The sequence below is a fragment of the Sander lucioperca genome, chromosome 6 (assembly GCF_008315115.2).
Source record: "Sander lucioperca isolate FBNREF2018 chromosome 6, SLUC_FBN_1.2, whole genome shotgun sequence".
NCBI classification, from domain to species: domain Eukaryota; kingdom Metazoa; phylum Chordata; class Actinopteri; order Perciformes; family Percidae; genus Sander; species Sander lucioperca.
The window spans coordinates 12,706,556-12,729,857 of record NC_050178.1 but is presented as its reverse complement, the minus strand read 5'-3'; the positions used below and the strand labels follow the sequence as shown (position 1 = coordinate 12,729,857).

At 40.1% G+C, this 23,302-nt stretch overlaps 1 protein-coding gene and 1 long non-coding RNA gene across 3 annotated transcripts in view; one reads left to right on the top strand and one right to left on the bottom strand.

Annotated features, from left to right (window-relative positions):
- LOC116051497 (plexin-A2-like) overlaps window positions 1-15,440 on the top strand; it is a 95,952-nt gene extending 80,512 nt beyond the window's left edge. The window contains exons 23-33 of one of the 2 annotated variants that reach the window (XR_004897563.1): window positions 1,616-1,682; window positions 2,081-2,227; window positions 3,202-3,361; window positions 5,196-5,299; window positions 7,606-7,702; window positions 8,447-8,646; window positions 9,251-9,420; window positions 9,821-10,033; window positions 11,781-11,931; window positions 13,231-13,432; window positions 13,469-13,488. Coding sequence is in view for 1 of the 2 variants with exons in the window: in XM_031301964.2 (XP_031157824.1) it covers window positions 1,616-1,682; window positions 2,081-2,227; window positions 3,202-3,361; window positions 5,196-5,299; window positions 7,606-7,702; window positions 8,447-8,646; window positions 9,251-9,420; window positions 9,821-10,033; window positions 11,781-11,931; window positions 13,231-13,326 (1,405 nt within the window). In the remaining variant the exon portion in view is untranslated. Of the gene's footprint in view, window positions 1-1,615; window positions 1,683-2,080; window positions 2,228-3,201; window positions 3,362-5,195; window positions 5,300-7,605; window positions 7,703-8,446; window positions 8,647-9,250; window positions 9,421-9,820; window positions 10,034-11,780; window positions 11,932-13,230 lie in introns of both variants that reach the window. The other variant, XM_031301964.2, reaches the window with a different exon arrangement.
- LOC118495243 overlaps window positions 7,592-23,302 on the bottom strand; it is a 39,007-nt gene continuing 23,296 nt past the window's right edge. Inside the window, exons 3-4 of the long non-coding RNA XR_004897570.1 lie at window positions 23,173-23,277; window positions 7,592-7,709 (exon numbers count right to left, since the gene is read on the bottom strand). This is a non-coding gene — a long non-coding RNA (uncharacterized LOC118495243). The remainder of the gene's footprint in view (window positions 7,710-23,172; window positions 23,278-23,302) is intronic.

Sequence of the window (23,302 nt, the reverse complement as noted above, 5' to 3'; positions counted from 1 at the left end):
AGTCTGAGTTATCCTCCCGTAGGTCATAGCTAAAGCAAGAAGCAAGCTAATGTTACATGGCTAATGCTGCGCTAAACATGTTTGCTAACCTACTAGGGTGTGTTTTCAGGTGCCAGGTAAAATCAGACATGGTTGAGCCAGAAAGCTTTATCTTGATCCCACATATTTGGCATTCTGTGCTTCTTTTGTTTGGGCCTAGTTGTCTGGAGTTCTTAAAGCAAAAGCTTCTGTTGAAGGCACAGCAGCTGCCGTTGCGGTCAACATGTTTGTTGTCCTCTCTCACACAGCAGATACGTTACGTGTTCCATAGGTAGGTTATACTTATAGTTTACACAGGGAGGGAAATAACATTCAGCTCATCAGACGTTTCCTAAAGTCCCGCATCTCAAGTCGAGTCTGAAAGTCTCACTTTCTCTGTCCATATTTTCCACTGTGAGCCAACTGGAGGCCTTCTCTGTCACGAAGCTGACCAGTTCTAATCAGCGCTGCTTATCTTTTGGCATGGATAATTCCTTTGTGCACTGTTCTTTCCAGCCCAGTTACGGCACTTGTGATGGATGAGTAAGTAGGCCAGCGAAGGAAAGCCCACCTCTGTTCAGCTTTGCTTTGTGCAACGGCGTGAAACAGCCGCTACGAATCTGAGAAACAGGGTTCCTGAGCAGACAGGTGAAAGACAGGAGAGGTAATAGTGATAGAGATTGGGAGGGACCGGCAGAGGAAGAGAACCTAATGGGGAAGAGTGAGTGCAGCAGCGGCACAGTCGTTGTCAGTCTGACTTATCTTCTGTGTGCCACTCATGAAACATTCAGCTGTAGCTCACGTTTCTTCCCCCGTCACCTCTCCGGTCCTCCCTTCTCTCGCCTCTCCCCCTTTCCTCCACCTCTGCTTATCTGCCGATTGTTTTCCCAGTGCTGAGACTGGCCTACTGAATGTTTCATGAGTTTTTTTTTTTCTTTTATGAAAAAGAGGGCTCTCTCAATTTGAAGCACACTCATTAAATATAAGGATGAGTTCACATGGGAGCCGGTACAACAAGAACTTGTTAGCCCTAACATGCTGCTCTTGCTGAAACACTTAATGGGATGCCGTCAACAGTCGGGTCAATACAGGTTAGGGTTGAAATGCAGGTAAGGACCGAAAACAAGTGACAGACAGACTGCACGTTAGGCATGGAGAGACATGTGGCTATAAAACTGCACGCTTTGGATTACATTTTGATTAGAAAGAGCTTACACGCCATTTAACGGTTCTGTTACATGATTTAAAGGATTTGCTACAGTAAACCATGAAATCTAAAGTAGCTAAGTGCAGACACAGCGAGGAAGAAACAGGACTTGAAGTGGACATCTAAGTTGTGTCTGCACAATTATGTCATGACCCAAATATGTTCTCTGCACTAGCAGCACTCAACTTACAGTATATCAGAGTATGTGTCCTTTGAGACAGAGCGTCTGAGTAAGGATGGTGTTTCTCTGTAAACTCTGTCAAGTTTATTCGGATCCAACAATGTCAGCCTCTTCTACGTCTTAAATTATAAAAGAATAATCAGAGCACTCCAGCTCTCTGTGGGACGCCTCTTGCTAACAAATGAGTGTGCTTTCTTCTTGTCTTGCAGAACAGAGTCGGTGGCGGAGAAGATGCTGACAAATTGGTTTGCCTTCTTGCTACACAAATTTCTCAAGGTAAAATGAAATCACACCTTATCGCTATAGGCGTCAATGTAACATTCTAAAGGGTGTACGATGACAATGCTTCTTAAAATTATAAGCATCGATTTTAAAATAGACTGGTGTGTAAGTTTTTTTGTAGTTGTCATTTTAATGGTGTGGTATTGATGAGTTTTATGGACATTGTGGAGGGATAATCGTTACCTGTAGGGTCAAACGTATCTCCAGCTTGCAATTCATAAGGAGAGAAAGCTCTGCGTTATCATGTTTGATGTGTCATGCTCTAGTTACTAAGTCTCATCGTCTGCGCTGATGAATACAGATCTCTGCCCTTGCCTTCCCTTCCTTCCTATGTCGTATTTTCCTTTCTCCCACTTTTCACTCTAATCCCTGGATTCCCTTCCAAAACAAAGGAGTGTGCTGGCGAGCCTCTCTTCATGCTGTTCTGTGCCATCAAACAGCAAATGGAGAAGGGACCCATAGACTCCATCACTGGAGAAGCACGCTATTCCCTCAGTGAGGACAAGCTCATCCGACAGCAGATTGAATACAAGACACTGGTGAGTCATAAAGACATTAACAAAAGTCCCAAATATTGTCTGTGTTCATCTTTGTACATCTCTTGGCAAAGAGCCTTGACCGTTCCACAGAAATGTGGCATGTGTTGTGAAAGTAATTGTATGAATGGTTTGAATATTTGGGGAGTTTCAATAACCTGACAGCAGAGGGCAATTAATCTTGCATAGCCAGATGTCCATCTCATCAGGCTTAAGGAGATCTAGTCAAAGTTTCTTCAAAACAAATTGAGAAAATAAGACCTAAGAACGTTGACACAGCCATTCAATTAGCTGGGAGTTTAACCCCAGCTTCATTTTCTTATTTGCGTAACAGCATGGCATTATTCAAAACAACTCCCTGTTCACTGCAGTCCTTGTCACAGCTAACTCCAACTGTTGGTTTGTAGATGAAGAAGACACATATGTATCCTCTCCTAGCTTAACTGGAAGGGCATAATATGCGAGGAGGATCATGCTTTCGCCTCGACACCTCAAACGTTTGGGCTTAGGCAGAATGAACTTTGTCAAGGCTGCCCAAATTAGCGGGGAAATAATTAAATGGAAGGAACATATATACATTTGTCATGTGTCATGTGGTAGGGCCACCCGTATACACAACAAGTCCCCTTACCTTTCCATTAAAATAAAGCCGGCTGGGTTCCTCCACCAGCCCGTCACAATAAGTTCTCCCTCAGGCTTTTGCTCCAACACAGAGACAGCCAGCGACAGGATGACACCTTTCTGATATCCATGTCGGAGAGTCTGAGAGTCTGAGTCTCATTACTTGTTTAATGCTCCTGCTGGAGCTGCACAGCCACATCCTGGAGGTGTGAAATTACATTTCTGGCCAAGATATGCTCCACCAGGACAGTTTGGTGAGGAGCATGAAATAAAAGGCAACACCTTTCTTTTTGCCTCTTTCTCTTCCTTCCCCCTACCCCCTCCTCTCTCCTTCTTTCTCTATCCGGTATCCCCAGACGCTGAGCTGTGTAAACCCAGACAATGAGAATATCCCAGAAATCCCTGTCAAGGTGCTCAACTGTGACACTATTACCCAGGTAAAGGAGAAGATCCTGGATGCGGTGTATAAGAACATGCCCTGCTCACAGCGACCACGTGCTGCAGACATGGATCTCGGTAAGGCTGCAATCCTACAGTGAAAGACTCGTTTCTAGGGCTGGGTATCGTTCAAATTGTTCCTGAACGAACCAATTATATATATATATATAAATAATTGTTATGTATATTATATTTTTATTTTATAAAATCCATTTTAACAAAAAGAAATTACAACATTACACATTATGGAACAAATCTTTATTTTAATTGTTGAGCAGTGTGACGCACACTGTAGTCAAGCCTCTCAAAATACAACAACACACAGACAATTGAGCCCCGTCTCTGCGCTTAAAGGTCCAATGACATGCTGCTTTTTGAAGATAATTTTTGTTTGGGGCTTTTCCGCCTTTATTTGATAGGACAGCTAGGTGAGAAAGGGGAGAGAGAGAGGGGGAAGACATGCATGAAATTCAGCCTTGGTGCAGAATTACAGCCGCTAGAGCCAGTCCCACAATGAGCTTTACTAAGGATGTGCCCTTTCTGTGTCTGTAGCTTTAAATGCTATTGAGGAGGAGAGAGGGGGGGCAAGATGGAGGGTGGGGGTGTGGCCTTGACCAACTGCCATGCTTCGCTCGTTTGCAAGCCATGATGTCTCTCTCTTTCTCATTGGTGGGCCAAATTCTCTGGGTGGGCAAAGCAGAGAAAGGGGGGGGGGTAACCTTGACCCTTATGACGACATATAGGGAAGATTCCAGATTGGCCCATCTGAGCTTACTTTTTCTCAAAGGCAGAGCAGGATACCCAGAGCTTGGTTTACACCTATTACCATTTCTAGCCACTGAGGGACCATAGGCAGGCTGGGGGAACTCATATTAATGTTAAAAAACCTCATAAAGTGACATGTTCATGCCATGGGACCTTTAAGGTAGAGTTTTTCCTGCATGCCTTTAACACATGTAGACAGCTAATCACCAGCATTATTAGATCTTGTTAGAAGTATACTGCATGCTTACTGGCTCACTGTCACTGAGAATTACTCCTTAGGTATTAGAATTTGGTATTTAATGACAAGGCATTTTTTGATACTCGATATATGGAGGCAATTTGATTGGTGCCTAAAAGTATCGAAGTTCGGTGCCCAGCCCTACTCATTTCATAATGCTGTCTTGTATATTAGAGACAGAAGCCATGGCACATGATATGCTGGAATAATGACAGGATGGAAGAATACAGCTTAGAGTGGATGTGTCAGGGAGTTATCACAGCTGTTTGACTGAAGATGTATGCCATCAGCAAAGAGCTCAAAAATTAGTTTCTGGAAGAAAACCTCCTCCCCAAACCTGTTTACAGCCCTAGCCAGAGCAACACTCAACAACAGTGACATTAAACCTTACTGACAGCTCACCTACACTTAGGCTTACGCCCACAATGTGTCATCCAGTACTGAATGACTTGGCACAAATCCAGCTGACACGCACCTTCAAAAGGCAGCAAATAATGTAGGTAGTGGCTGATACTGCCTTGGGTTTGTAGTTATACACCTTAAGGGGCTTTTACAGGTTAGGGATTTGGAGAGGATCAGTTTCTCCTTGTTGCTTTGGGCAGCTTTAATCTCTGTGGAGACACAGTGTCATTTGTGTTTTGTTCGTAGAATCACAATCACTTCAAATGTTAAGAGGAAATGTACAGGAAGATGTCTTAGTAACACTTTGGCTGCTTGGCTTGACAACAAGAATTTCAGGGAACAAACTAACAGTGCACAAGGATAACATGACCTCACCTGCAGCGCAAAAGGGACAGTGCAAGACAACGATGGGCATTAGACAATATGTAACTGCCATGCACTTGGGATACAAACATTCCCCAAAACGACATGTGTCATACATTCACTATTGATTGCATTTTCCTTCAGAGTGGCGGCAGGGCAGAACAGCTCGTGTGGTCCTGCAGGATGAGGACATCACCACTAAGATAGAGAGTGACTGGAAGAGACTCAACACACTCATGCACTACCAGGTATGTTAATAATATTATTACTAGGGCTGCAACTAACTGTTTTTTTTTTGTTTTTGTTTTTTTTTAGTAACAATGAAATCTGCTGATTATCTTCTTTTTTTATTTTATTTTCACACGTTTTCTATACAATTGTACATAGCGCAACAGTGCTGCCATGTACATAAATACACAGATATACAGCACAATATACATTACCTACACAAACTGCTGATTATCTTCTTGATAAGTAGATCAATTGTTTTGTCTACAACAAACAGAAAAGAGTGAAAAATGCCCGTCACAATTTCCCAGAGCCAAAGGGGACATACTTAAATTGCTCCTGTTGTCTAACTAATTTTCAAGGATCCAAAGATATTCAATTTACAATTATATAAAAAGCAGAAAATACATTTAGGAAGTTGGTACTAGCAAATGCTAGGCATGTTAGTTTGAGAAGTGACTCAAACATTAATAAATAATAAGAAAATAGTTGCAGATTCATCTTCTGTCAATCAAAATATTTTTGGATATCTTGGGTTTGGTGTAGGCCTAAGACCATGAGCATCTTCATGTGTGATTTACTTATTTTGAAAATGTGTATTAAGCAATCGTATTTGTCTTTGCCGATTGCGATGACGCACCCACAAAGGCACATCATTTCTGTTACACACGCACACACACACGTAGCTACTACCAGTCCTCATACAGTATGATTATAACTCTGTATATTTCTCAGTTTATCACTGAAGTGTATGAACTAGACTGCAGACAACAGAGTGACAGCTGTCTCATGTGAACCTCTAAGGGTTAATCCGCATTGGTAGCTCTCCGCACATCTCCTATATTAAATGGCTGTATGCTCACTGTCCTGCAATATTATAAACTATAATAACCTGTTTATGGGTCATATCTCTCACCCACAAGTTTGCAGTCTGTTGTAGTGTAAAACATTCTAAAATGAGTGTAAAATGTAGTTAACAGTTATTAAATATAAATTATCCTGGCCATTCAAATTAATGCAAAAACCATGAATGTCGTGCAGCATTTTGTGTATGTGTGTATATGTTTATACTTATATTGTTTATATTCTTTTTATCCTTCTTATATTTGTATGTGTGACATACTCCAACAACACCATGACAAATTCCTCGTATGTGCAACGTACTTGGCAATAAAGCCCTTTCTGATTCTGATTTTAGTACAACATTATTATATAGACTGACTTTCTCTCAGCACCCCCAACTCTGACTGAACTACAGCATCCCTCAGAGCTATTCCACTCTTACAAATCTAACAAATCTTTCAACCTTTTAAAAAAAAAACTTATAAGGATTCAGTTGCTCAAGGGCATCACAGCAGATATTGTTGATGAAGGACAGAGCATTACTCATTCATATTCATATCACTCAGCTCACCCCCCTGCCAACAAGCACGCCTAGTCAACTGAACATGCACTTTTATGCCTGTGTCTTTTACAACATCTTTTTTTTGTTTCAGCTCATACAACACAGGTCACCAACCTCAGATGAGTCATCCTATTCCTTTATCAGTCAAATGTTTCCCTTGACTATCAGCTTTGGGCATTGGAAGTGTACCACTGACACAACCACTATTTCAGTGTAGCATACTTTTGTCTAACAAAATGGACGTCCTGGCGGCCCGTTTAAAGGCACAGTTTCTGAATACGGGCTGTGGATTGAGCGTGTTGATACCTTCATAGTATTTATACAGTATAGCACCTTGACCTGCTTTATAATAAAAAAATATATATGGAAATCTCACACCAAATGTATATAAATACTTTTCAGCTTTGTGTGTTAAACCCAGTTTTGATTCCTTCCCCTTGAATGCATTTGAACTTCACCCAAGAGAATTATATTGCTGTGAAAAAGAGGTCTTATTTTTGCACTGATAAATCTTCTTACTTTATTCCAGTTTTAGCTCAGTTAGGTGTATTCTGAAGTTCATGATCGATATACAGTAGATATTTATGGGTTTGGTCCTACTGTGTTTGGTAGTTGAAGCTGTTGTGATAAATGCTATCTGTATTTCTATCTAGCTAGAGATGATGGAAGATGTCTACCACTGTTGATTTTAAAAGAATGTTTTACTTGAACTAAAGGCCATTCCTTTATACGTCTATTGTAAGTCGTGTGACTCAACTGCCCATGGAAGACTATTCAACACCTCTGAATCATAATTTTACAAATCCCTGGTCCTTGATTTATATTCGCAAATAACGTATTCAAGCCACGATTGCTTTTGACCTACAGCTGCAAGCCACCAATTCATAAAAATAATAGGCTACCTTTACCTTTGTCTTCCAGGTGTCTGAGCGCTGTGTGGTGGCCTTGGTGCCCAAACAGATGTCCTCTTTCAATATTCCTTCTTCAGCCAGCTTCCCACGCAGCATCAGCAGATACGGTCAGTACTGTTAAAGAAATACAAACACACTTAAAATTCATCCAGTTCACAGCCGTGTTGCACCATCTGTTGCTGTCACTGATCAGTCTGTTGTAAAGCACATTAGCAGGTAGTGTTATACAGCACATTCAACAAAGAGAGGCAATTTCAGTTTCAAAAATATTCATCTAGTCTCATCACTTTAGATTCATATAATGATTGAGTATCACATCTCTGAAACTACAGCTCGCACGGATCTTTCATAATAGAGTTCAAGTGATTCCACAATGGAAACAAGCCTTGGGGCTTTATTCTGTTTTTTATCCTTTTGAACACCTCTTGTTGATTGTTGTTCAATAAAGTTTTCAATCAATCAATCAATTTAAAGAAACAAAACAAAAAAAAACATGACACCGCAAACAAAGTGACAAAAAGACCAGAAAACACAGAGTGACAGACAGTGAGGACCAGAGCCCGGATTGAAAACATGTCTTTAGTAAAAGAGTGCATCCTGTGTCATTACTATGACAACGGATGAAATAATGGCAGCAAATGATTATACATTCTAAACACACACATCCAACCTGCTCACTTGCACATTACAAACAGAAATTCTGCCTTAAATCCAGATGTGTTAAGCAAATGTGACTTTCTTTCCGTTGTCTGACAAACTGGCGTTTTATGGGCATAACATTCTATTTACAAACCGATTCTAGAGCATTTTGGAATTTATATTTTCTTTATATCTGTCATTTGACCATCTAGGTGTGGACGTTCCCTTCCGCTCGACACCCACCAGCCCGGACAGCCCCCACTCCCGTGTGCCCATGCTGACCCCTGACCTGGAGAGCGGGGTCAAAGTTTGGCACTTGGTAAAGAACCACGACCACGGAGACCAGAAAGAGGGCGAGCGCGGCAGCAAGATGGTGTCTGAGATCTACCTGACAAGGCTACTAGCAACAAAGGTGCAAAATATTACAGTTATTATATTTATTTATTCATTCTATTTGTTTTTAACAACATCACTAGGGGTGCTCAGGGGAACTCATGGTTCGGTTTCGGATCACGGTTTTGAGTCACGGATCGGATAAATTTCCGGATCAGCACAAAAAATGGGGGAATTTAAATGATTTATTAAAAATGTAAAAACGATAACTTATTTCACCAGTAAATTGCTGTTAAACGACAAAAACAGGTGAGAAAAGGGTGTTTTACAATAACTTTGAATGCACCACAAGGTTTACCAGTTATAAGTAAACGCACCATTTAGTCCCGTCTATGTTGTTTTTCCGACAACAGCAGTGACCAAGTGCTAGATTGTGTCCGTACGGGCCACGGATCAACTATGGTCCGTTACACCACTAAACGTCACTGACATCCCTAAAACCAAAACATAATGAGAAACAATAAATGGCGCAGTGTTCAGTTACAATTAAGAATTATTTTTGGACACGTGCCAATTTTTGTTATCTTAAGTTACACTTTTCACGCAGTAGTACACTTTAGATTTAGAGTAGACAATACAAGCAGTAACGCTACAAGTCTCAACTCTAACACTGTTTTCTATAGGGCACACTGCAGAAGTTCGTGGACGATCTGTTTGAGACCCTGTTCAGCACCGTGTGTCGGGGCACCGCCCTGCCTCTAGCAATCAAATATATGTTTGACTTCCTGGACGAGCAGGCCGACAGGCATGGCATCCATGACATGGACGTTCGTCACACCTGGAAGAGCAACTGGTGAGAGAGAGAGGGGGGAGAAACTCTTTACCTTTAATGTGACTGTAGAGACATCTCACTTTCTTTAACAAGCCAGCTTGCAGTACTTTTCTATAGAACTTTTACTCATTACAGTCAAAGCTTGGGGCCCAGTGAACACTTCTGAATTATTGAAACCTTGATGCCAGGGTGCACCCTTATCTAATTTATCTTAATATTTCAGTTTTATGCTGCTTTTTGAAGAATCTAAACGCCAACTTCATCTTGTTCTCATGGCTAAAGTCACTTTAAAATGTTTATACAGGATTGGTCAGAAGAAAATCAATAAAGAACATCTTGTACACATGAAGTAATGATTTTATTTTGCAAGTCTAAAAATGTGTAAAATCCATCTGTCTCTCTCCTCTTTTATTATCTGCAGCCTTCCCCTGCGCTTCTGGGTAAATGTGATCAAGAATCCCCAGTTTGTGTTTGACATCCATAAAAGCAGCATCACGGACGCCTGCCTGTCTGTGGTGGCCCAAACCTTTATGGACTCTTGCTCAACTTCTGAACACCGTCTGGGCAAAGACTCACCCTCCACCAAACTACTCTATGCCAAGGACATACCACATTACAAAAGCTGGGTCGAAAGGTGTGTATGTGTGTATGTGTGTGTGTACACATGCAAAGACAAATGCCATTCACAAGGATAGAAAGATGATTTAAATCCCGACTGAGGAGTCTTTAGGTTGTCACACATCACATCTTCACTGGGTCGGTTAAGAATCAGGGCCTATGTTTTAGGTGAAAGTTAGGAAATTACATTTGTTTTAGTTATAAATAAGATTAGATTTACGTATGATTGAGTGTGTTATGTTAGAGGTTATTGTTAGTATTGAGTTAAAGGTCCCATATTATACAAAGTGAGATTTTAATGGTTTTATTTCAGTTAGCCTAATAGCTGGTTTGATTTACACTGAGAGATGATCCTATGGAAAGTACCCCATGCCAATCTCTAGGTATGGTGAAGGGTATGTGATGATGTGGAGCTATTTTAATTCCAAAGGCCAAGGGAACTTTATCAGGATGCATAGTATCCTGGATCCATGAAATAACTGACCTTTAAAAATAAAAATCTGCCTGCCTCTATGGGAATTTAACATAGGGGTGTACTGACTTATGCTCCCTGTATTTTAAGGAAGAACATTTATTTATTTACGATATATTATTCATTCACATTCCTCTTTTTAGTCAACTTTAGCATGGGTGTATTCACTTATGCTGAGCACTGTAAATACTGTGAAAGTATCAAAATGCTCAATCCACAGAGAAATGGACACAGCCTGTATTCAGAAACTGTGCCTTTAAACGAGCAGTCAGTCCTTCCGTACGGTTGTGATGTCACAATTATACCATAGAAAGACCCGGAAATGCTGACCAATCAGAGAAGACATTAAAGCATGTAAACATGTTCCAGTAGAAACGCAAAATACAAGTATGAACCTGAAAATTAGCATAATATGGGACATTTAAGGCTTTGTTTAAGGAGTAAGGTGAGGCTTGCCATTGGATATACAATATATATAGGTTTTAGAGCCACCAAATCTGGATGAAATGAGAATCATGATTTACTTACTCAGAACTATTTCTGTCATCACCCTGTCACATGCAGGCGTCCGTGATGCACTGTGTTGGTTTGGTTTGATGGCTTCATCATATTGTATTTTGTGGTTGTAACTATTTCTGGTGTTACTATACAGTTCAGAAACTACGTCAGAACATTGGTTGCTATTCATCTACTTTTTTGACTACCAGGTTTTGTCAGAACTGACGGATTAATCTATTTATTCTTGCTTATCATCAGAGGGGTTTTATCAATTATGACTAATTTTGTTGTTATTCGTCTGAAGTTTTATCTTTTGCCATGTTCCTTTTCCGAATCTCTCACACATTTGTCCTATAGTGCAATGGAGTCTTGTCCTTAGTTGATGCAGGGATGAAATGCAACAGATCTCCATACTATTAGGGCAGAATCATCATGTATAAATGGGATTGCATAGAGTTATAAATGCAAATTGTGGCCCAATTAATCATGCAGCTCTAAGAGGGTTGGGAGTGACAGAATGAATGTGTAATCAAGTGAAAATATTCATAAGTATATATATATATATATATAAACAGTGTGCTGGTGTGGTTTGAACCACTGTGACTAAATGACTGAACCTATAAGTGACATGTTTCCTTATTTTGCTGCCAAAACGCCTCTGATTTACTGACGCCTATAAAATTGGATATTCTTTGACTTTTCACAACAACAGACTGAATCCAGGTGAGGAGAAAAGCTCTGCTATGCATGACTGTGCCCTTGATTCTGACACAGTTTGTGTGTCTCCTCGCAGGTACTACGCTGATATCAACCGCCTGCCTGCCATCAGTGATCAGGATATGAATGCCTATCTGGCTGAACAGGCCCGCCTTCACTCCAGTGAGTTCAACATGCTCAGTGCCCTCCATGAGATCTACGCTTACGTCAGCAAGTACAGCCAAGAGGTGAGGCCCAGTCAACACACTGTAACATAGAAATGTGCACTAGAGGTCCTGCTGCTGTGTTTAGCCGACTGAAGTTAGCAATTTTTATATTAAAACAGGTATTTTTATTTTAACAAAAGGATAAAATGACTATGTGTACTGTAAAATCTGTCGTTCGTAGTGGTGAATTCACATAGAATTATCACCCCACTGCAGCTCTGAGAAACTCTCTGTATGCTAGCTGTTCAGAACAAAACAGCAAATAGACAAAGTTAGCGACTAGCTGGTGACTAAAGAACCAGATAATTCCCTCAGGAGTCGGTAGAGGCCGAGCTAAAAGGAGAGCGAATATTGGACATTAATTAATCATGTGGACTATCAGAACTTTTAATGAATGACGATGTTGCTCTGCGTCTGTTGAGTGTGCAGATAGGCAACTGTTTGCTAACAAGTCCGCCATAACAACTTTATAAGGTTATCATGTGTCGATTGTGCTGCCCCCAAGTCGCTGAAAATATCAATGAATTCAGGTTTAAATAGTAACTTAACACCAGGCTGAAAAGTAGCACTTTGCCACCCTCTCCGGTTGAAATGATCAGGCTCGTTACACCTGTAACCACACCCAACAGTGACATCACGGTGTCTTGAAGTACACCCGTACATCACTGCAGCAAGGTGAGAAGTTAAACCACTGGAGGTCGGCACAAACGGCAGTGTTAAGTTACTCTTTAAAGGCATGTAGATTGGGCCGAAATTCATGATTAGTTTCATAATCTATCAATATGTTGATGTTGACGTGTTGATGTTGTTGTTTTCAGTTAATCAATGAATGGTCTTGGTCTATAAAATGTCAGAAAAATGCACATCACAATTTCCTAGAGCCCAAGGTGGCGTCTTCTAATTGAGTTTACTGTCAGCTAACAGTCCAAAACCCAAAGATATTTAGATATTTTATTTACAATGATATAAAATCCTTGCATCTGAGAGGCTGGAACAAGCAAATGTTTAGTATATTTTAGCTTGATAAGCTTTAGTTATAACTGAGTTACACAACGGATGTTTTGCTAATGTTTATACATATGTTATGGATTCTTAGTCAAATCACTGATGGTTAATTCAAATGAACCTGCAAACATAATTTAGAAATTTAAATGCACATACAATATATTAAGTCATCACAACTAGAATTAATAGTGAAAGCTGTTGGTGTAGATGTGTATGTGCTTATTTGTATGATTCCTATAGCTGACCGGCGATATGCCTTATATCCTCGGTTTCACAGTTTGTGCCCTTTGGTGTGTTTCTGTGTGTGTGTTTTAGATCATCGAGGCACTGGAGCAGGATGAACAGGCCCAGAAGCAGAAGTTGGCATATAAAGTGGAGCAGATCATCTCAGCCATGTCTATAGAGAGCTGAGACACATACACAAATACATACATACACACAGACACACACACACTGAAACATACTATAGCAGAGGAGTTATAAACCTATCGGCAACACACGTGGCACTCAGATGCGCACTCAGATGCGCGCACGCACACGCACACACACGCATGCACACACACACACACACACACACACACACACACACAGGATGACATCGCGGACTTAATGGACCTACTGTATAAACAAACTGACAATACATACACAAAGACATTTACACACACGCATAAATACACACATAAAAATGTACATACATAAACCACAGCACACAGATCGTCCCAAAGCACGAATTAAATCCAATGTCATCGGTTTTTCAGAAGAAACTCCAAAAGCAAACACTCAATTTCTAAAACGCTTCTGTAGAGAGAGACAGAAAGAGGATTTGGGCTATCACGGCTGCTGAATTTGCAGCCAATTCTTTCCGACGCGGTAATGGTTTGTCTTTGTAGTGGCTTATACAAAATGTGTGTGTGTGGCATGGCTGGAGCTCTGAAGAGAACAGCACCTAATAAAGAATGACTCAACTTGAAAAGTCACTGGAGAAGCTCAACAAAGACAGGAGCTATTTCATTGGGATGGCACATGTGCCGAGACAAGACTCAAAGTACTTTTTATATGTCAAAGATGAAGGACACTTATTCACACTACATATCACAGGTTTGGATTGACATCACCATTTGGAGCAGTGTTTTTCTATTGCCTTTTGAAGGCTTAAAAAAGACAACACTAAAGACACTGGCATCATTACTTTTCATTTTCCCACTTGAAGCTCCCCATCCTTTCTGAATTACATGTCTGCCAGGGATTGAACACAACATTTGGTATTGACGAGGTGGAAGGTTCAGCTCTTTAATAATACTGCAAAAGGCATTATCTTCAAATTTGAAATATATGTAGAGATATTTCCAGACCTAATTCCTGGCTTTTTGTGCCAAATATAATATGTCTCATGATTAATTCATGTTAAACGCTCCTGTAGAAGCTATTAAAAATACATGTCATTGTACGGAAAAGATCCCATTTAAGATAGGAAATGTTGTACAGTGATGATCTATAGACCACCAATTCAGCCATTCAAAGATAAGTGGAGACCAAATTGAACTGTAGCAGGAAGCATGATTAATGATGCTTTAAGTCTGATCGTGAATCAGATTACCCAAACCCTGGCCAACAGCGCCGCTCCCCCACCCTCCCTGTCTCATCAGTCATTGTTTACATTCAGCGTGATACTTGAAATGCACCGAGTGTACAAGATATTAAGAACGCCTGCTGTCCCTGTGAAGTAATCTGGCCAGATTTAGTTAGATGAAGGCTTTGATGCCTTATTGATTTTCCCCAAAAATCCACTTTAAACGTAACCTGGAAATTAAACGTAGGAAACGAGCTGGAGACATTTGAGCTGTGGGTGCTGCAAGCGGGTCTGTAGTTCAGAATAAAGTAGGTGTTCCTAATATTTTGTCCACAGAGTGGATATATGATTAATGATACATGTGTTTGGATCAGTTGTTGGTCCTTGTAAAGTTCATTCATTAGACGTCTGTTTGTTGCTTCACAGCGCTATCTTCGCTTCAAGTCCGGACTGTTCTTTCAGCATATAATTCACAAGTTTTAATTTTGCACTCATATGTACATTTTACCTGACCGCTTGTTGTCTCCTTGCTGCTGTATTTATAGAGTGCCATATCTAAACTTTAAAATGATTTTCATGATTTAAAAGTACGTCTGAGGTATCGCATTAATTCAGGTTTTTAGTTTTGTATTTTACCCATTGCAATGCTGAGAGAAAGATTAACTTCTTTCTGTGCTTGAGGCAGTTTCATCGCTCCATATGAAAGTCACAGCGACTGTCTATCAGTGTCATTTCAGAGCGCTGCTCTTCTTACCATTTCATTAACAGTGGGGTTAATGTACCCCCCACAGGACCTTTATTCATGCTAATCTAGAAGAGCAAGATAAAACAATATAAATAATACATTTCCTGTTAAGTGTTGAAATATGACAGAGAACTCATCTGTTTCATGTGTGGTTTGATGATGATAATTTATAAATGTGTTGTGCAATAAACTGTCAGACGTTTAAACTGTCATGTTTTTTAAACTATATATTATTGTATAAATATTGTACATACAAAACACTCCTATTTTGCAAGCAAAAAAGATTCACTTTGTACTGTTGTTATACATTAAATGCGCGGCTGATGAAAATTATTTTCGCCTGGTTTCTTTTGTTGTGATGAGAAATTTGGAAAAATCCTGCTGAACATAAGTTCTCCATATTTATAGGTGTTAGATCCTAAAATGAATCCCTGGTTGATAAAAATCTTGTGTCGTCAACATGCTTCATTCCTGTGGAAAGTAATTTTCTATTTCAGACTGCTTTGACTTATAATACTGCAATATATAAAACAATATAAAAGACAGCCGATTGTACAAAGAATCATCAGTCACAAATGATGGCCACTAAATTTCTAGGTATTGTATTTTTCAGACAAAATGTCTGCTCCTGTTAGAGATTACCTCATTTCCAAGCCACACATAACTGGATAATCTATTGTTATTATGTTAGTGGAGCACTTGCAAGCTAAATTGACAGTTAAGCTCTTATTGGGTTTAAATGAAATGGCTCTAAAGGCAAGACGATGATGTCAGAGATCCACCGAAATCCCAGGGGTACATCTAACGTTCAGCTTTGTACTTAGACATTAACATAATTGTTGGACACGTACACAAATGACATTAGCAATCCACTGACCTCTCCACAGACAAGCTGTGTTCCAGCTTTGTATCAATTAGAAATTCATTATCTTACAAAATAGCAACACTGTATACTACAACATCATGAAACATTTTAAAATCGTATCTATATCTTATAACATAAGTGCATTATTGTTAATCCTTATTTCAGTAACGGTTGTAAATGAGGAACTTCAGGCATCAATTTTTATCTCCAAAAGTGAATTTTTTTTGGAGTGAAATAATTAGAATACCTGGTTGAACAGGTGGTAAAATTTAATATTTTAACATGAATTAACCACAAATTTTGGGACATTATTGTATACAATATAACTGCTGTAAATATCTTTTTTGAGAAAATTACACACAATTTACATTTGGGAAGAAATTTAGCAATGTGCTTGTGCTACCAGGTTGGGTTTCCATGTCCGTCTGTTGGATTGCATTACAGTTCTGCACAGGAAGTGGGCGTTGTATTTCCAAAGCAAACTGCTAAGGCCGTTTTTAGCCAGCAAAAGAAGCACACTTCCAGCTTGTATAAAGGAACACACCAACTTATTGGGACTTTAACTTTTTCACCGTAACCCCCAGAGTTAGATAAGTCCATACATACCCTTCTCATTTCCGTGCGAGTTGTAACTTTGTCCGACGGTTCCACCGGTAGCTTAGCCTAGCACGGATCCTGAAGGTAATTGGTTCCAACTAGCCTACTGCTCCGAATTAGTGACAAAATAACGCCAACATGTAAATGAATAAGGATTACATGTTGTGATTTGTACAGTCACAGCGTGTACAAATAACAAGGTCACATGAGACACAGCCATCTTCTAACTGTATACAAACTGGGAATTATATTCTCAGAAAGGCGAAGCATTGCTGATCTGCTCGGGGCTTCTCAGGTGCTGCAAAGCATATCACTCCACCCAAGTAGCAGAAGTAGCACTGCTTCGCCTTCCTGAGAATATAGTTCCTAGTTTATTTTGTCACTTATTCGGAGCAGTAGGCTAGTTGGAACCAATTACCTTCAGGATCTGTGCTAGGCTAAGCTACTGGTGGAACCGTCGGACAGAGTTACAACACGCACGGAGATGGATCTAACTCTGGGGGTTACGGTGAATAAGCTAAAGTCCCAATAAGTCGGCGTGTTCCTTTAAGTACTTCAAAAATGAAAAACAAAAAATACAGATAGTGGTACATTAAAGAAAATGTTTTAAATGTTCTCTTTAAAGTATGTCAGGAAGTAACAGGGTTTGTGGGAAATATGTTTTTTAATTTTGTCAAAGACAATGATTTTGACTATTTCTGACAATGCAATCATACAAAGGAAATTTGATGTTTACAAAGCCAGCAAACAGTACCATTTAACACACACCTTGGCTGGCAAGAGTAGCACATTTGATATTTAAAAGAGTTGAGCTTGTAAAACAACAAAGAAATATCCTGGAGAAAAATAGTTTCCTTTTGAATTTCATAAAAAATCAAAAACACCAAGTGGTGAATAGCCTCTCTGAATGAAGAATAGTTTGAATGCCGTCATACTGTGACAGTATTTGGTATGGTATGTGAGCAGCATATAGGGGCTCCTGAGCACTTGCCATAAGGAGCCAGAATTCATTATTCATGTTTAACCCTCGAGGCTCTGGGCAAGCAGAGCAGAGGGGGAGGAGGAGGAGAGCCTCCCAACTCATACCTGTCAGATCCAGGTGGGGGTGTCGTCAGCCTATCGAAGGGTCCTGTGTATACCTGCCAGGCTCTAACCCCTTGTCTTTCCTCTCTTCTTTCTTTGCTTGTCAGAGTGCCTACAGTTAGCAGCTAGCAATTCCACCTCACACTTCCAACTCTCTCTCTCTCTCTCACACTCACACTCACACTCACTCACACACACACACACACACACACACACACAGAGCGAGAGGAGGATCATTAGGACTAGAACCTACTGACAGCTGAGCGAGCCGCAGGACATCTTCTTGATAGACTGTGTAGTTAGATGGTACCAAACAGGTTTATGGAGCTACTACAGCCATTAGAAACCCATTATTCTCCTATTAATCCCTGACAGTTGTCATAATATCTGAATCATGCTTTGGAGCAGGATTGATAATACTACATTGTGATGCACAGTTAACTAACAGTGCAACACTTATTATTTCTGTGAAATCACTGGTATAACAGATCCTCATCTTCTCATGCTGCAGAATATTTGATTCAGGGGGAAATGGACCTGACACGCAGACTGCAGATCTTGTAGAATAATTCAAACTGTGGACTCTAACTGTGGAACGAAGGCTGAATGGAAAAAGGCCTTTAACTTTCAACAACCCAGCAGAGTTTGTTTTAATAGTCAACAGACAAGGCTCTGCTGCAATGTCCTTAAATGGATAGTTCAGAAGTGTGGTTGTATGAGGTACTTAAACCATAGTCAGTGTATTACTAGACTCGCTTTGCCAGACCTTCCTCCACAGCGCTGCAGAGGAGGGTCTGGCTAGTCCACCCAGCATTCCAGGATGGGAGAAAAACATGCTCTGGTTTATTGGCATTTCTTTAAACCAATCACAATCGTCATGGGCGGTGCTAAGCTTCGCACGGAGCCACTACAATATAGCCTCGGGAAGGAACTTGTTTTGGTGGAACGTGTACGTTCAAAAGTTGTTTTAGTCGTGCCAGAGAAACCTCAGATTGGACAGATAGTCTACCTAGCTGTCTGGATTTACCCTGCAGAGATCTGAGGAGTAGTCAAATATAGTCCTCATAAATCCACCAGTTTAAAATTACAACACAAAGAAAGCGGAAAGAAAACAGACATCGCAAAAAGACATGCATCCTGCGGAATTTCCTGCGGCACCAGAGCAATCCCGGAAGTGGAACGTCGTGGATATAGACTAGTGAGGGCATACCCTCAGTTTGGAAAAGCAGACTAGAGTACCGGCATGTAAGCTAAGCAATGTCGCTGTGGACGGGGGCAGCAGCAAACCTACCTGAAAACTGAAACCAACGCCACAGAGTCGGTTCATAATTTAGTCATAAAAAAACGAGTATCTTTGGATTTTGGCGTTTACTGACAGAAGTTCCAGAATCTCGTGGTCTAGCAAGTTAGACATTTTGGTTGCCGTCTTCATGTAAATCACCCTTTTTCTTCACCCTCGCATGTTTGTTTTCTTCCAGTTTTGCGGGAGCCGCATGAAACATCATCAACGCGCCCACTCGCTTGCTGTGAATTCTCACACTTTGGGCTCAATCAGATTACACAGACTTTGTACTACAGAGCTGGCAGGGTAAAGACCGTTTGATGGCCGATCCAACTGATTCAGCCATTTGCATTCTCACATACAGCTCCGCCAAGTAATGTCTAGAGAAGTTCAGGTTTGCATTGCATGTGTGAAAGGGACTTTGGTAATACAATGGCTATGTATATTCTATCAATGGACGTTAATAGAAAATAAAGATTCAACAATTATTTAAGATTTTCAAAATTCACCGCTTTTTCTATTTTATGTGATTATACGTATGTTTGGATGTTTGTCAGACAAAACAATCCAAGACTTCACAGATTAATCGTTTTGTTAATTTTTTAAGCAAAAATGCCAAATATTCAGTGGTTTTATCCTCTCAAATGTGAAGATTTCATGCCTTCCTTTGTCATGTATGTTCATAAACTGAATGGCTGTCGGTTTTGAATTGTTGGTTAAATAAAATAAGCATTCTGAATACAAAGATTAATTGAAAAAAATAATCATCAGATTCATGGATAATGAAAATATATAGTTTCAGCCATTAAATACTGTAAAATACCCCTACATTATATTTAAACTGAATAAAGCTTATATATAATTATCCGTTTTTGCAGAAACTCTCAACGCCAAGCCAATGGTAATTTTTTTGGAGTGCAGATCATGCAGGATTGCATGCTAACCACACACATAAACCTGCATCCTTTTATATACAGTATACAGATGCTTTTTCTTATGGGTTGTGGTTCTTTTCAGATGGGAAGAAACTTTCAGTGGACACAGATACAAATGCGTCATTTGTTTTTCCCCTTCCATAATGTACACTCCCACTACTGTACAATCGAGCCTCAAATTCCCACCACTGGAAGGCAGCCTCTAGGCTATTGAGGTCTGCTAGCATCGGTCTCCTGCTGCTTGAATTAAATACAGACTGCATTATCAGAGTGCACACAATCAAACAGGCACTAATATGTTTGTTCTTGCCAAGGACAAAAAGACAGCTGTCCAAACCACACATACAAAAGAAATCCCTGATGACAGTATAGAATAAGTCAGTGAAATCACCACAGCTCAGCCTCTATCTGTAACAACTTGTTTCAGGATTTATTCGTTGAGCTAATCCATGACGGCATTTTATTTCCCCAATTTGCTGTAGTAATTTCTCTTTTGTCCACTAGCAACGACACAGTTACTTGCAGACTCAGGTCATAATGGACTTCATTACTCACTACCTAACACTTAACGGCTGAATTCTTTAAATATGTGCAGGTGGAAATGCTTTCAGTTCCACAAAATTAAACAATATGAAGCAATAACTGAAGGGTTTAATGATTTACTAATGAAGCTAATGTCCAGTAGGTTGATCTGGACAGCACACACCAGTCTAGTGGAGCCATCTTCTGGCCAAAGTTGTTATCACGAGCATGACTTGGAAACAGGCCGACTGAGACAGAATGAGCATTCTTCATTCATTCACTGTTTGTCAGTTTGAGCACAAACTGGGGTTAAAGAGAGAAAGATCATGTGAGAGGCTGTCAAAATGTGATGCAGGAAGCGGCCAAAGGGTTAGCATGTGTTAGTGACAACAAGTGTCTTGTTTTAGCGCTGCAGTCTGAGGGTGTGTGTGTATGTGTGTGTGTGTGTGTGTGTGTGTGTGTGTGTGTGTGTGTGTGTGTGTGTGTGCGTGCATGCGTGCGTGCGTGCGTGTGGTGGTTATGGAACATCTGCAGAGCCATGCAGCGGTCCTGTAGGTCACAGATGTACTCGAATACCCAGAGACTGTAGAGAGAACCTTAACACATTTGGTTTTGGGATGAAGTGATGTCATCAATAAAGCACTTTCTTTCTTTCTAATTTCTTTTTTCTTCTTCCTTCTCACTCCTGGGCAAAGACCTCGCTGCTGCTCAGCACAGAGAGGTAACGGTCAACATGTGCTGCAGTTTGAAATGAAATCCCCTCCCACTTAACCTCCTCCTCCTCCTCTCAAAACTTCCCTCACTTTTTCTCCTTCTCAGCTTTCCTCTCCAGCACTCATGAAATCACTTCAAGACAGGCTCCCTCCTACGTAGCCAATCGGTGAGCTTTGTGGGATTTATGGCACCCATTTTCAAAGCGCTATAAAATGTGCATTACAACATGTATGTGTTTTCTGTGTGTTTGTACAAATACATGAACCAAAATTAAATTAAAAACACCCTTTCAATGAGGGCTTAAAAGAATGCCCTCACCATTAATTTAGCAGAGCATGTCAATTGCTTTTTGTCTATTTCTGTGACATTTTAGTTCAAAACGGAACCATGAATCTCTGAGGTTATATTGTTAATTATGAACGGGTTGCAAAGGAATTCTATGCCCACAAAAGATCGTCACATTAGGAGAGTCGCTGTTTTACAACTTCCTGTTCCAACACTCTGCCTGGGGCTTACAAATAATCCATTGCTGGTGAACTCTTGCTCTCGGACGGAATAAATATAGCAAACGCTGCTGGTACTGCAAAACATTTTGAAGATTCACATTTTAAACAAAGCTATAAACAAAACTCACTGTCTCTCATTCTGAACTTACATTTAAAAAAAATAAAAAAATAAAACCAGAAGTCTCCTGAGAATATAATCCATGACATATTCTGCTAATTAGCTCTCTAGTTAGTGATGGGGATCTGTCATTTAAAGTAGCCTACTGATTCGTCAGCCAAGCCTCAGTAATCCTTGGGGTCTCCAATTATCAGCTTAAACGTCCATTACCACAAAATAGGCCTTCATGCCAGGCTGTTAGATCTTCTTTTATTGGCAAAGTTTGGCTAGTTTAACCCAGAAAGTAATTAGTAATGTGATTGCTCATTAACATATTTAGAATGTGTGTTCTAAAGAAACCAAATGAACTTAATTACGCACACATAAGCTAGGGTCTAACCCATGGCCTGGAGAAACTGGTTATAGTGCATATGCATCATAAATCTGTTTAAATGGTCCCTGCTCTCAGAAAAACAGTTATAGCATCATGTGTTTTGTTTTTCAGCAGTGTGTCCTCAAAACTATTTACAGACAAAAAAAACTTTCGATTTGTTTTTCTCTGTTTGAGGTCAGAAACAGGTGTGCGTATGTGAATCATATGCCTTGACTGTAGAAAAGAAAAAGAAACAGAGCATGCAAGTAAAAAAAAAAAAATTGCATGTTCACAAAATGTTTGGCAACAGCTCAGGATTTTTGTGGTCTTTAAACTATAGGGTAACTCTAAAGGGGACTCCTCATGAGAAAGTGCAAGCACAAAAGCACAACACTTCTCTTTTGATATTGAATCCAGTTGCCTAAATTCTCCTGAGAGACTCCATCATACATTTCAGAAAGCATTTAATACTCTGAGGTATATGCACACAATGCATAGAACTGCATTTTTGCCTTTTTTTGTTTAACATGTTCAATAAATTGATTAAAAAGTTAAAGAAAAATAACTAAAAAGCTCAACTCTCAAAATCTGGTTTAAACACACTTGCAAGCTAAAAAAAAAAAATACACACTGCTGTCATAAATAATCTATAACACCAGCAGATATGATTGCAAATGTATTGTTACTGAAGAAGCAGTTCAAAAGAAAATGGAGGCTCTGTTTTAAAACTCCAAGCTGCAACATATGTGCAGAACAGTCAATATACTATAAACAAATATAGCCATATGAAGCCAGACCCATAGGAATCACAGAATGCCAGTGGTAGAAATCTTTTCCAGATTTGCTTTCTGTAAGGTCGTAGGAGGAATGCACTTGCTGTCTGTTTTGGTTTCCTGCTCTGTGACCATGACAAGCTACTCTGACACTTTAGACCAAACACTGTCACAAAGGAAGACAGATTTCCTTACCTCTGTCCTCTTTTGTTGAGTGTCTACTAGTCTTGCAGCCAGACTACTAGCCAGACCCTCCTCGCAGTGCTGTGGAGGAAGGTCTGGCTAGTAAACATAACATTCCTGGATAGGAGAAAGATGTGCTCTG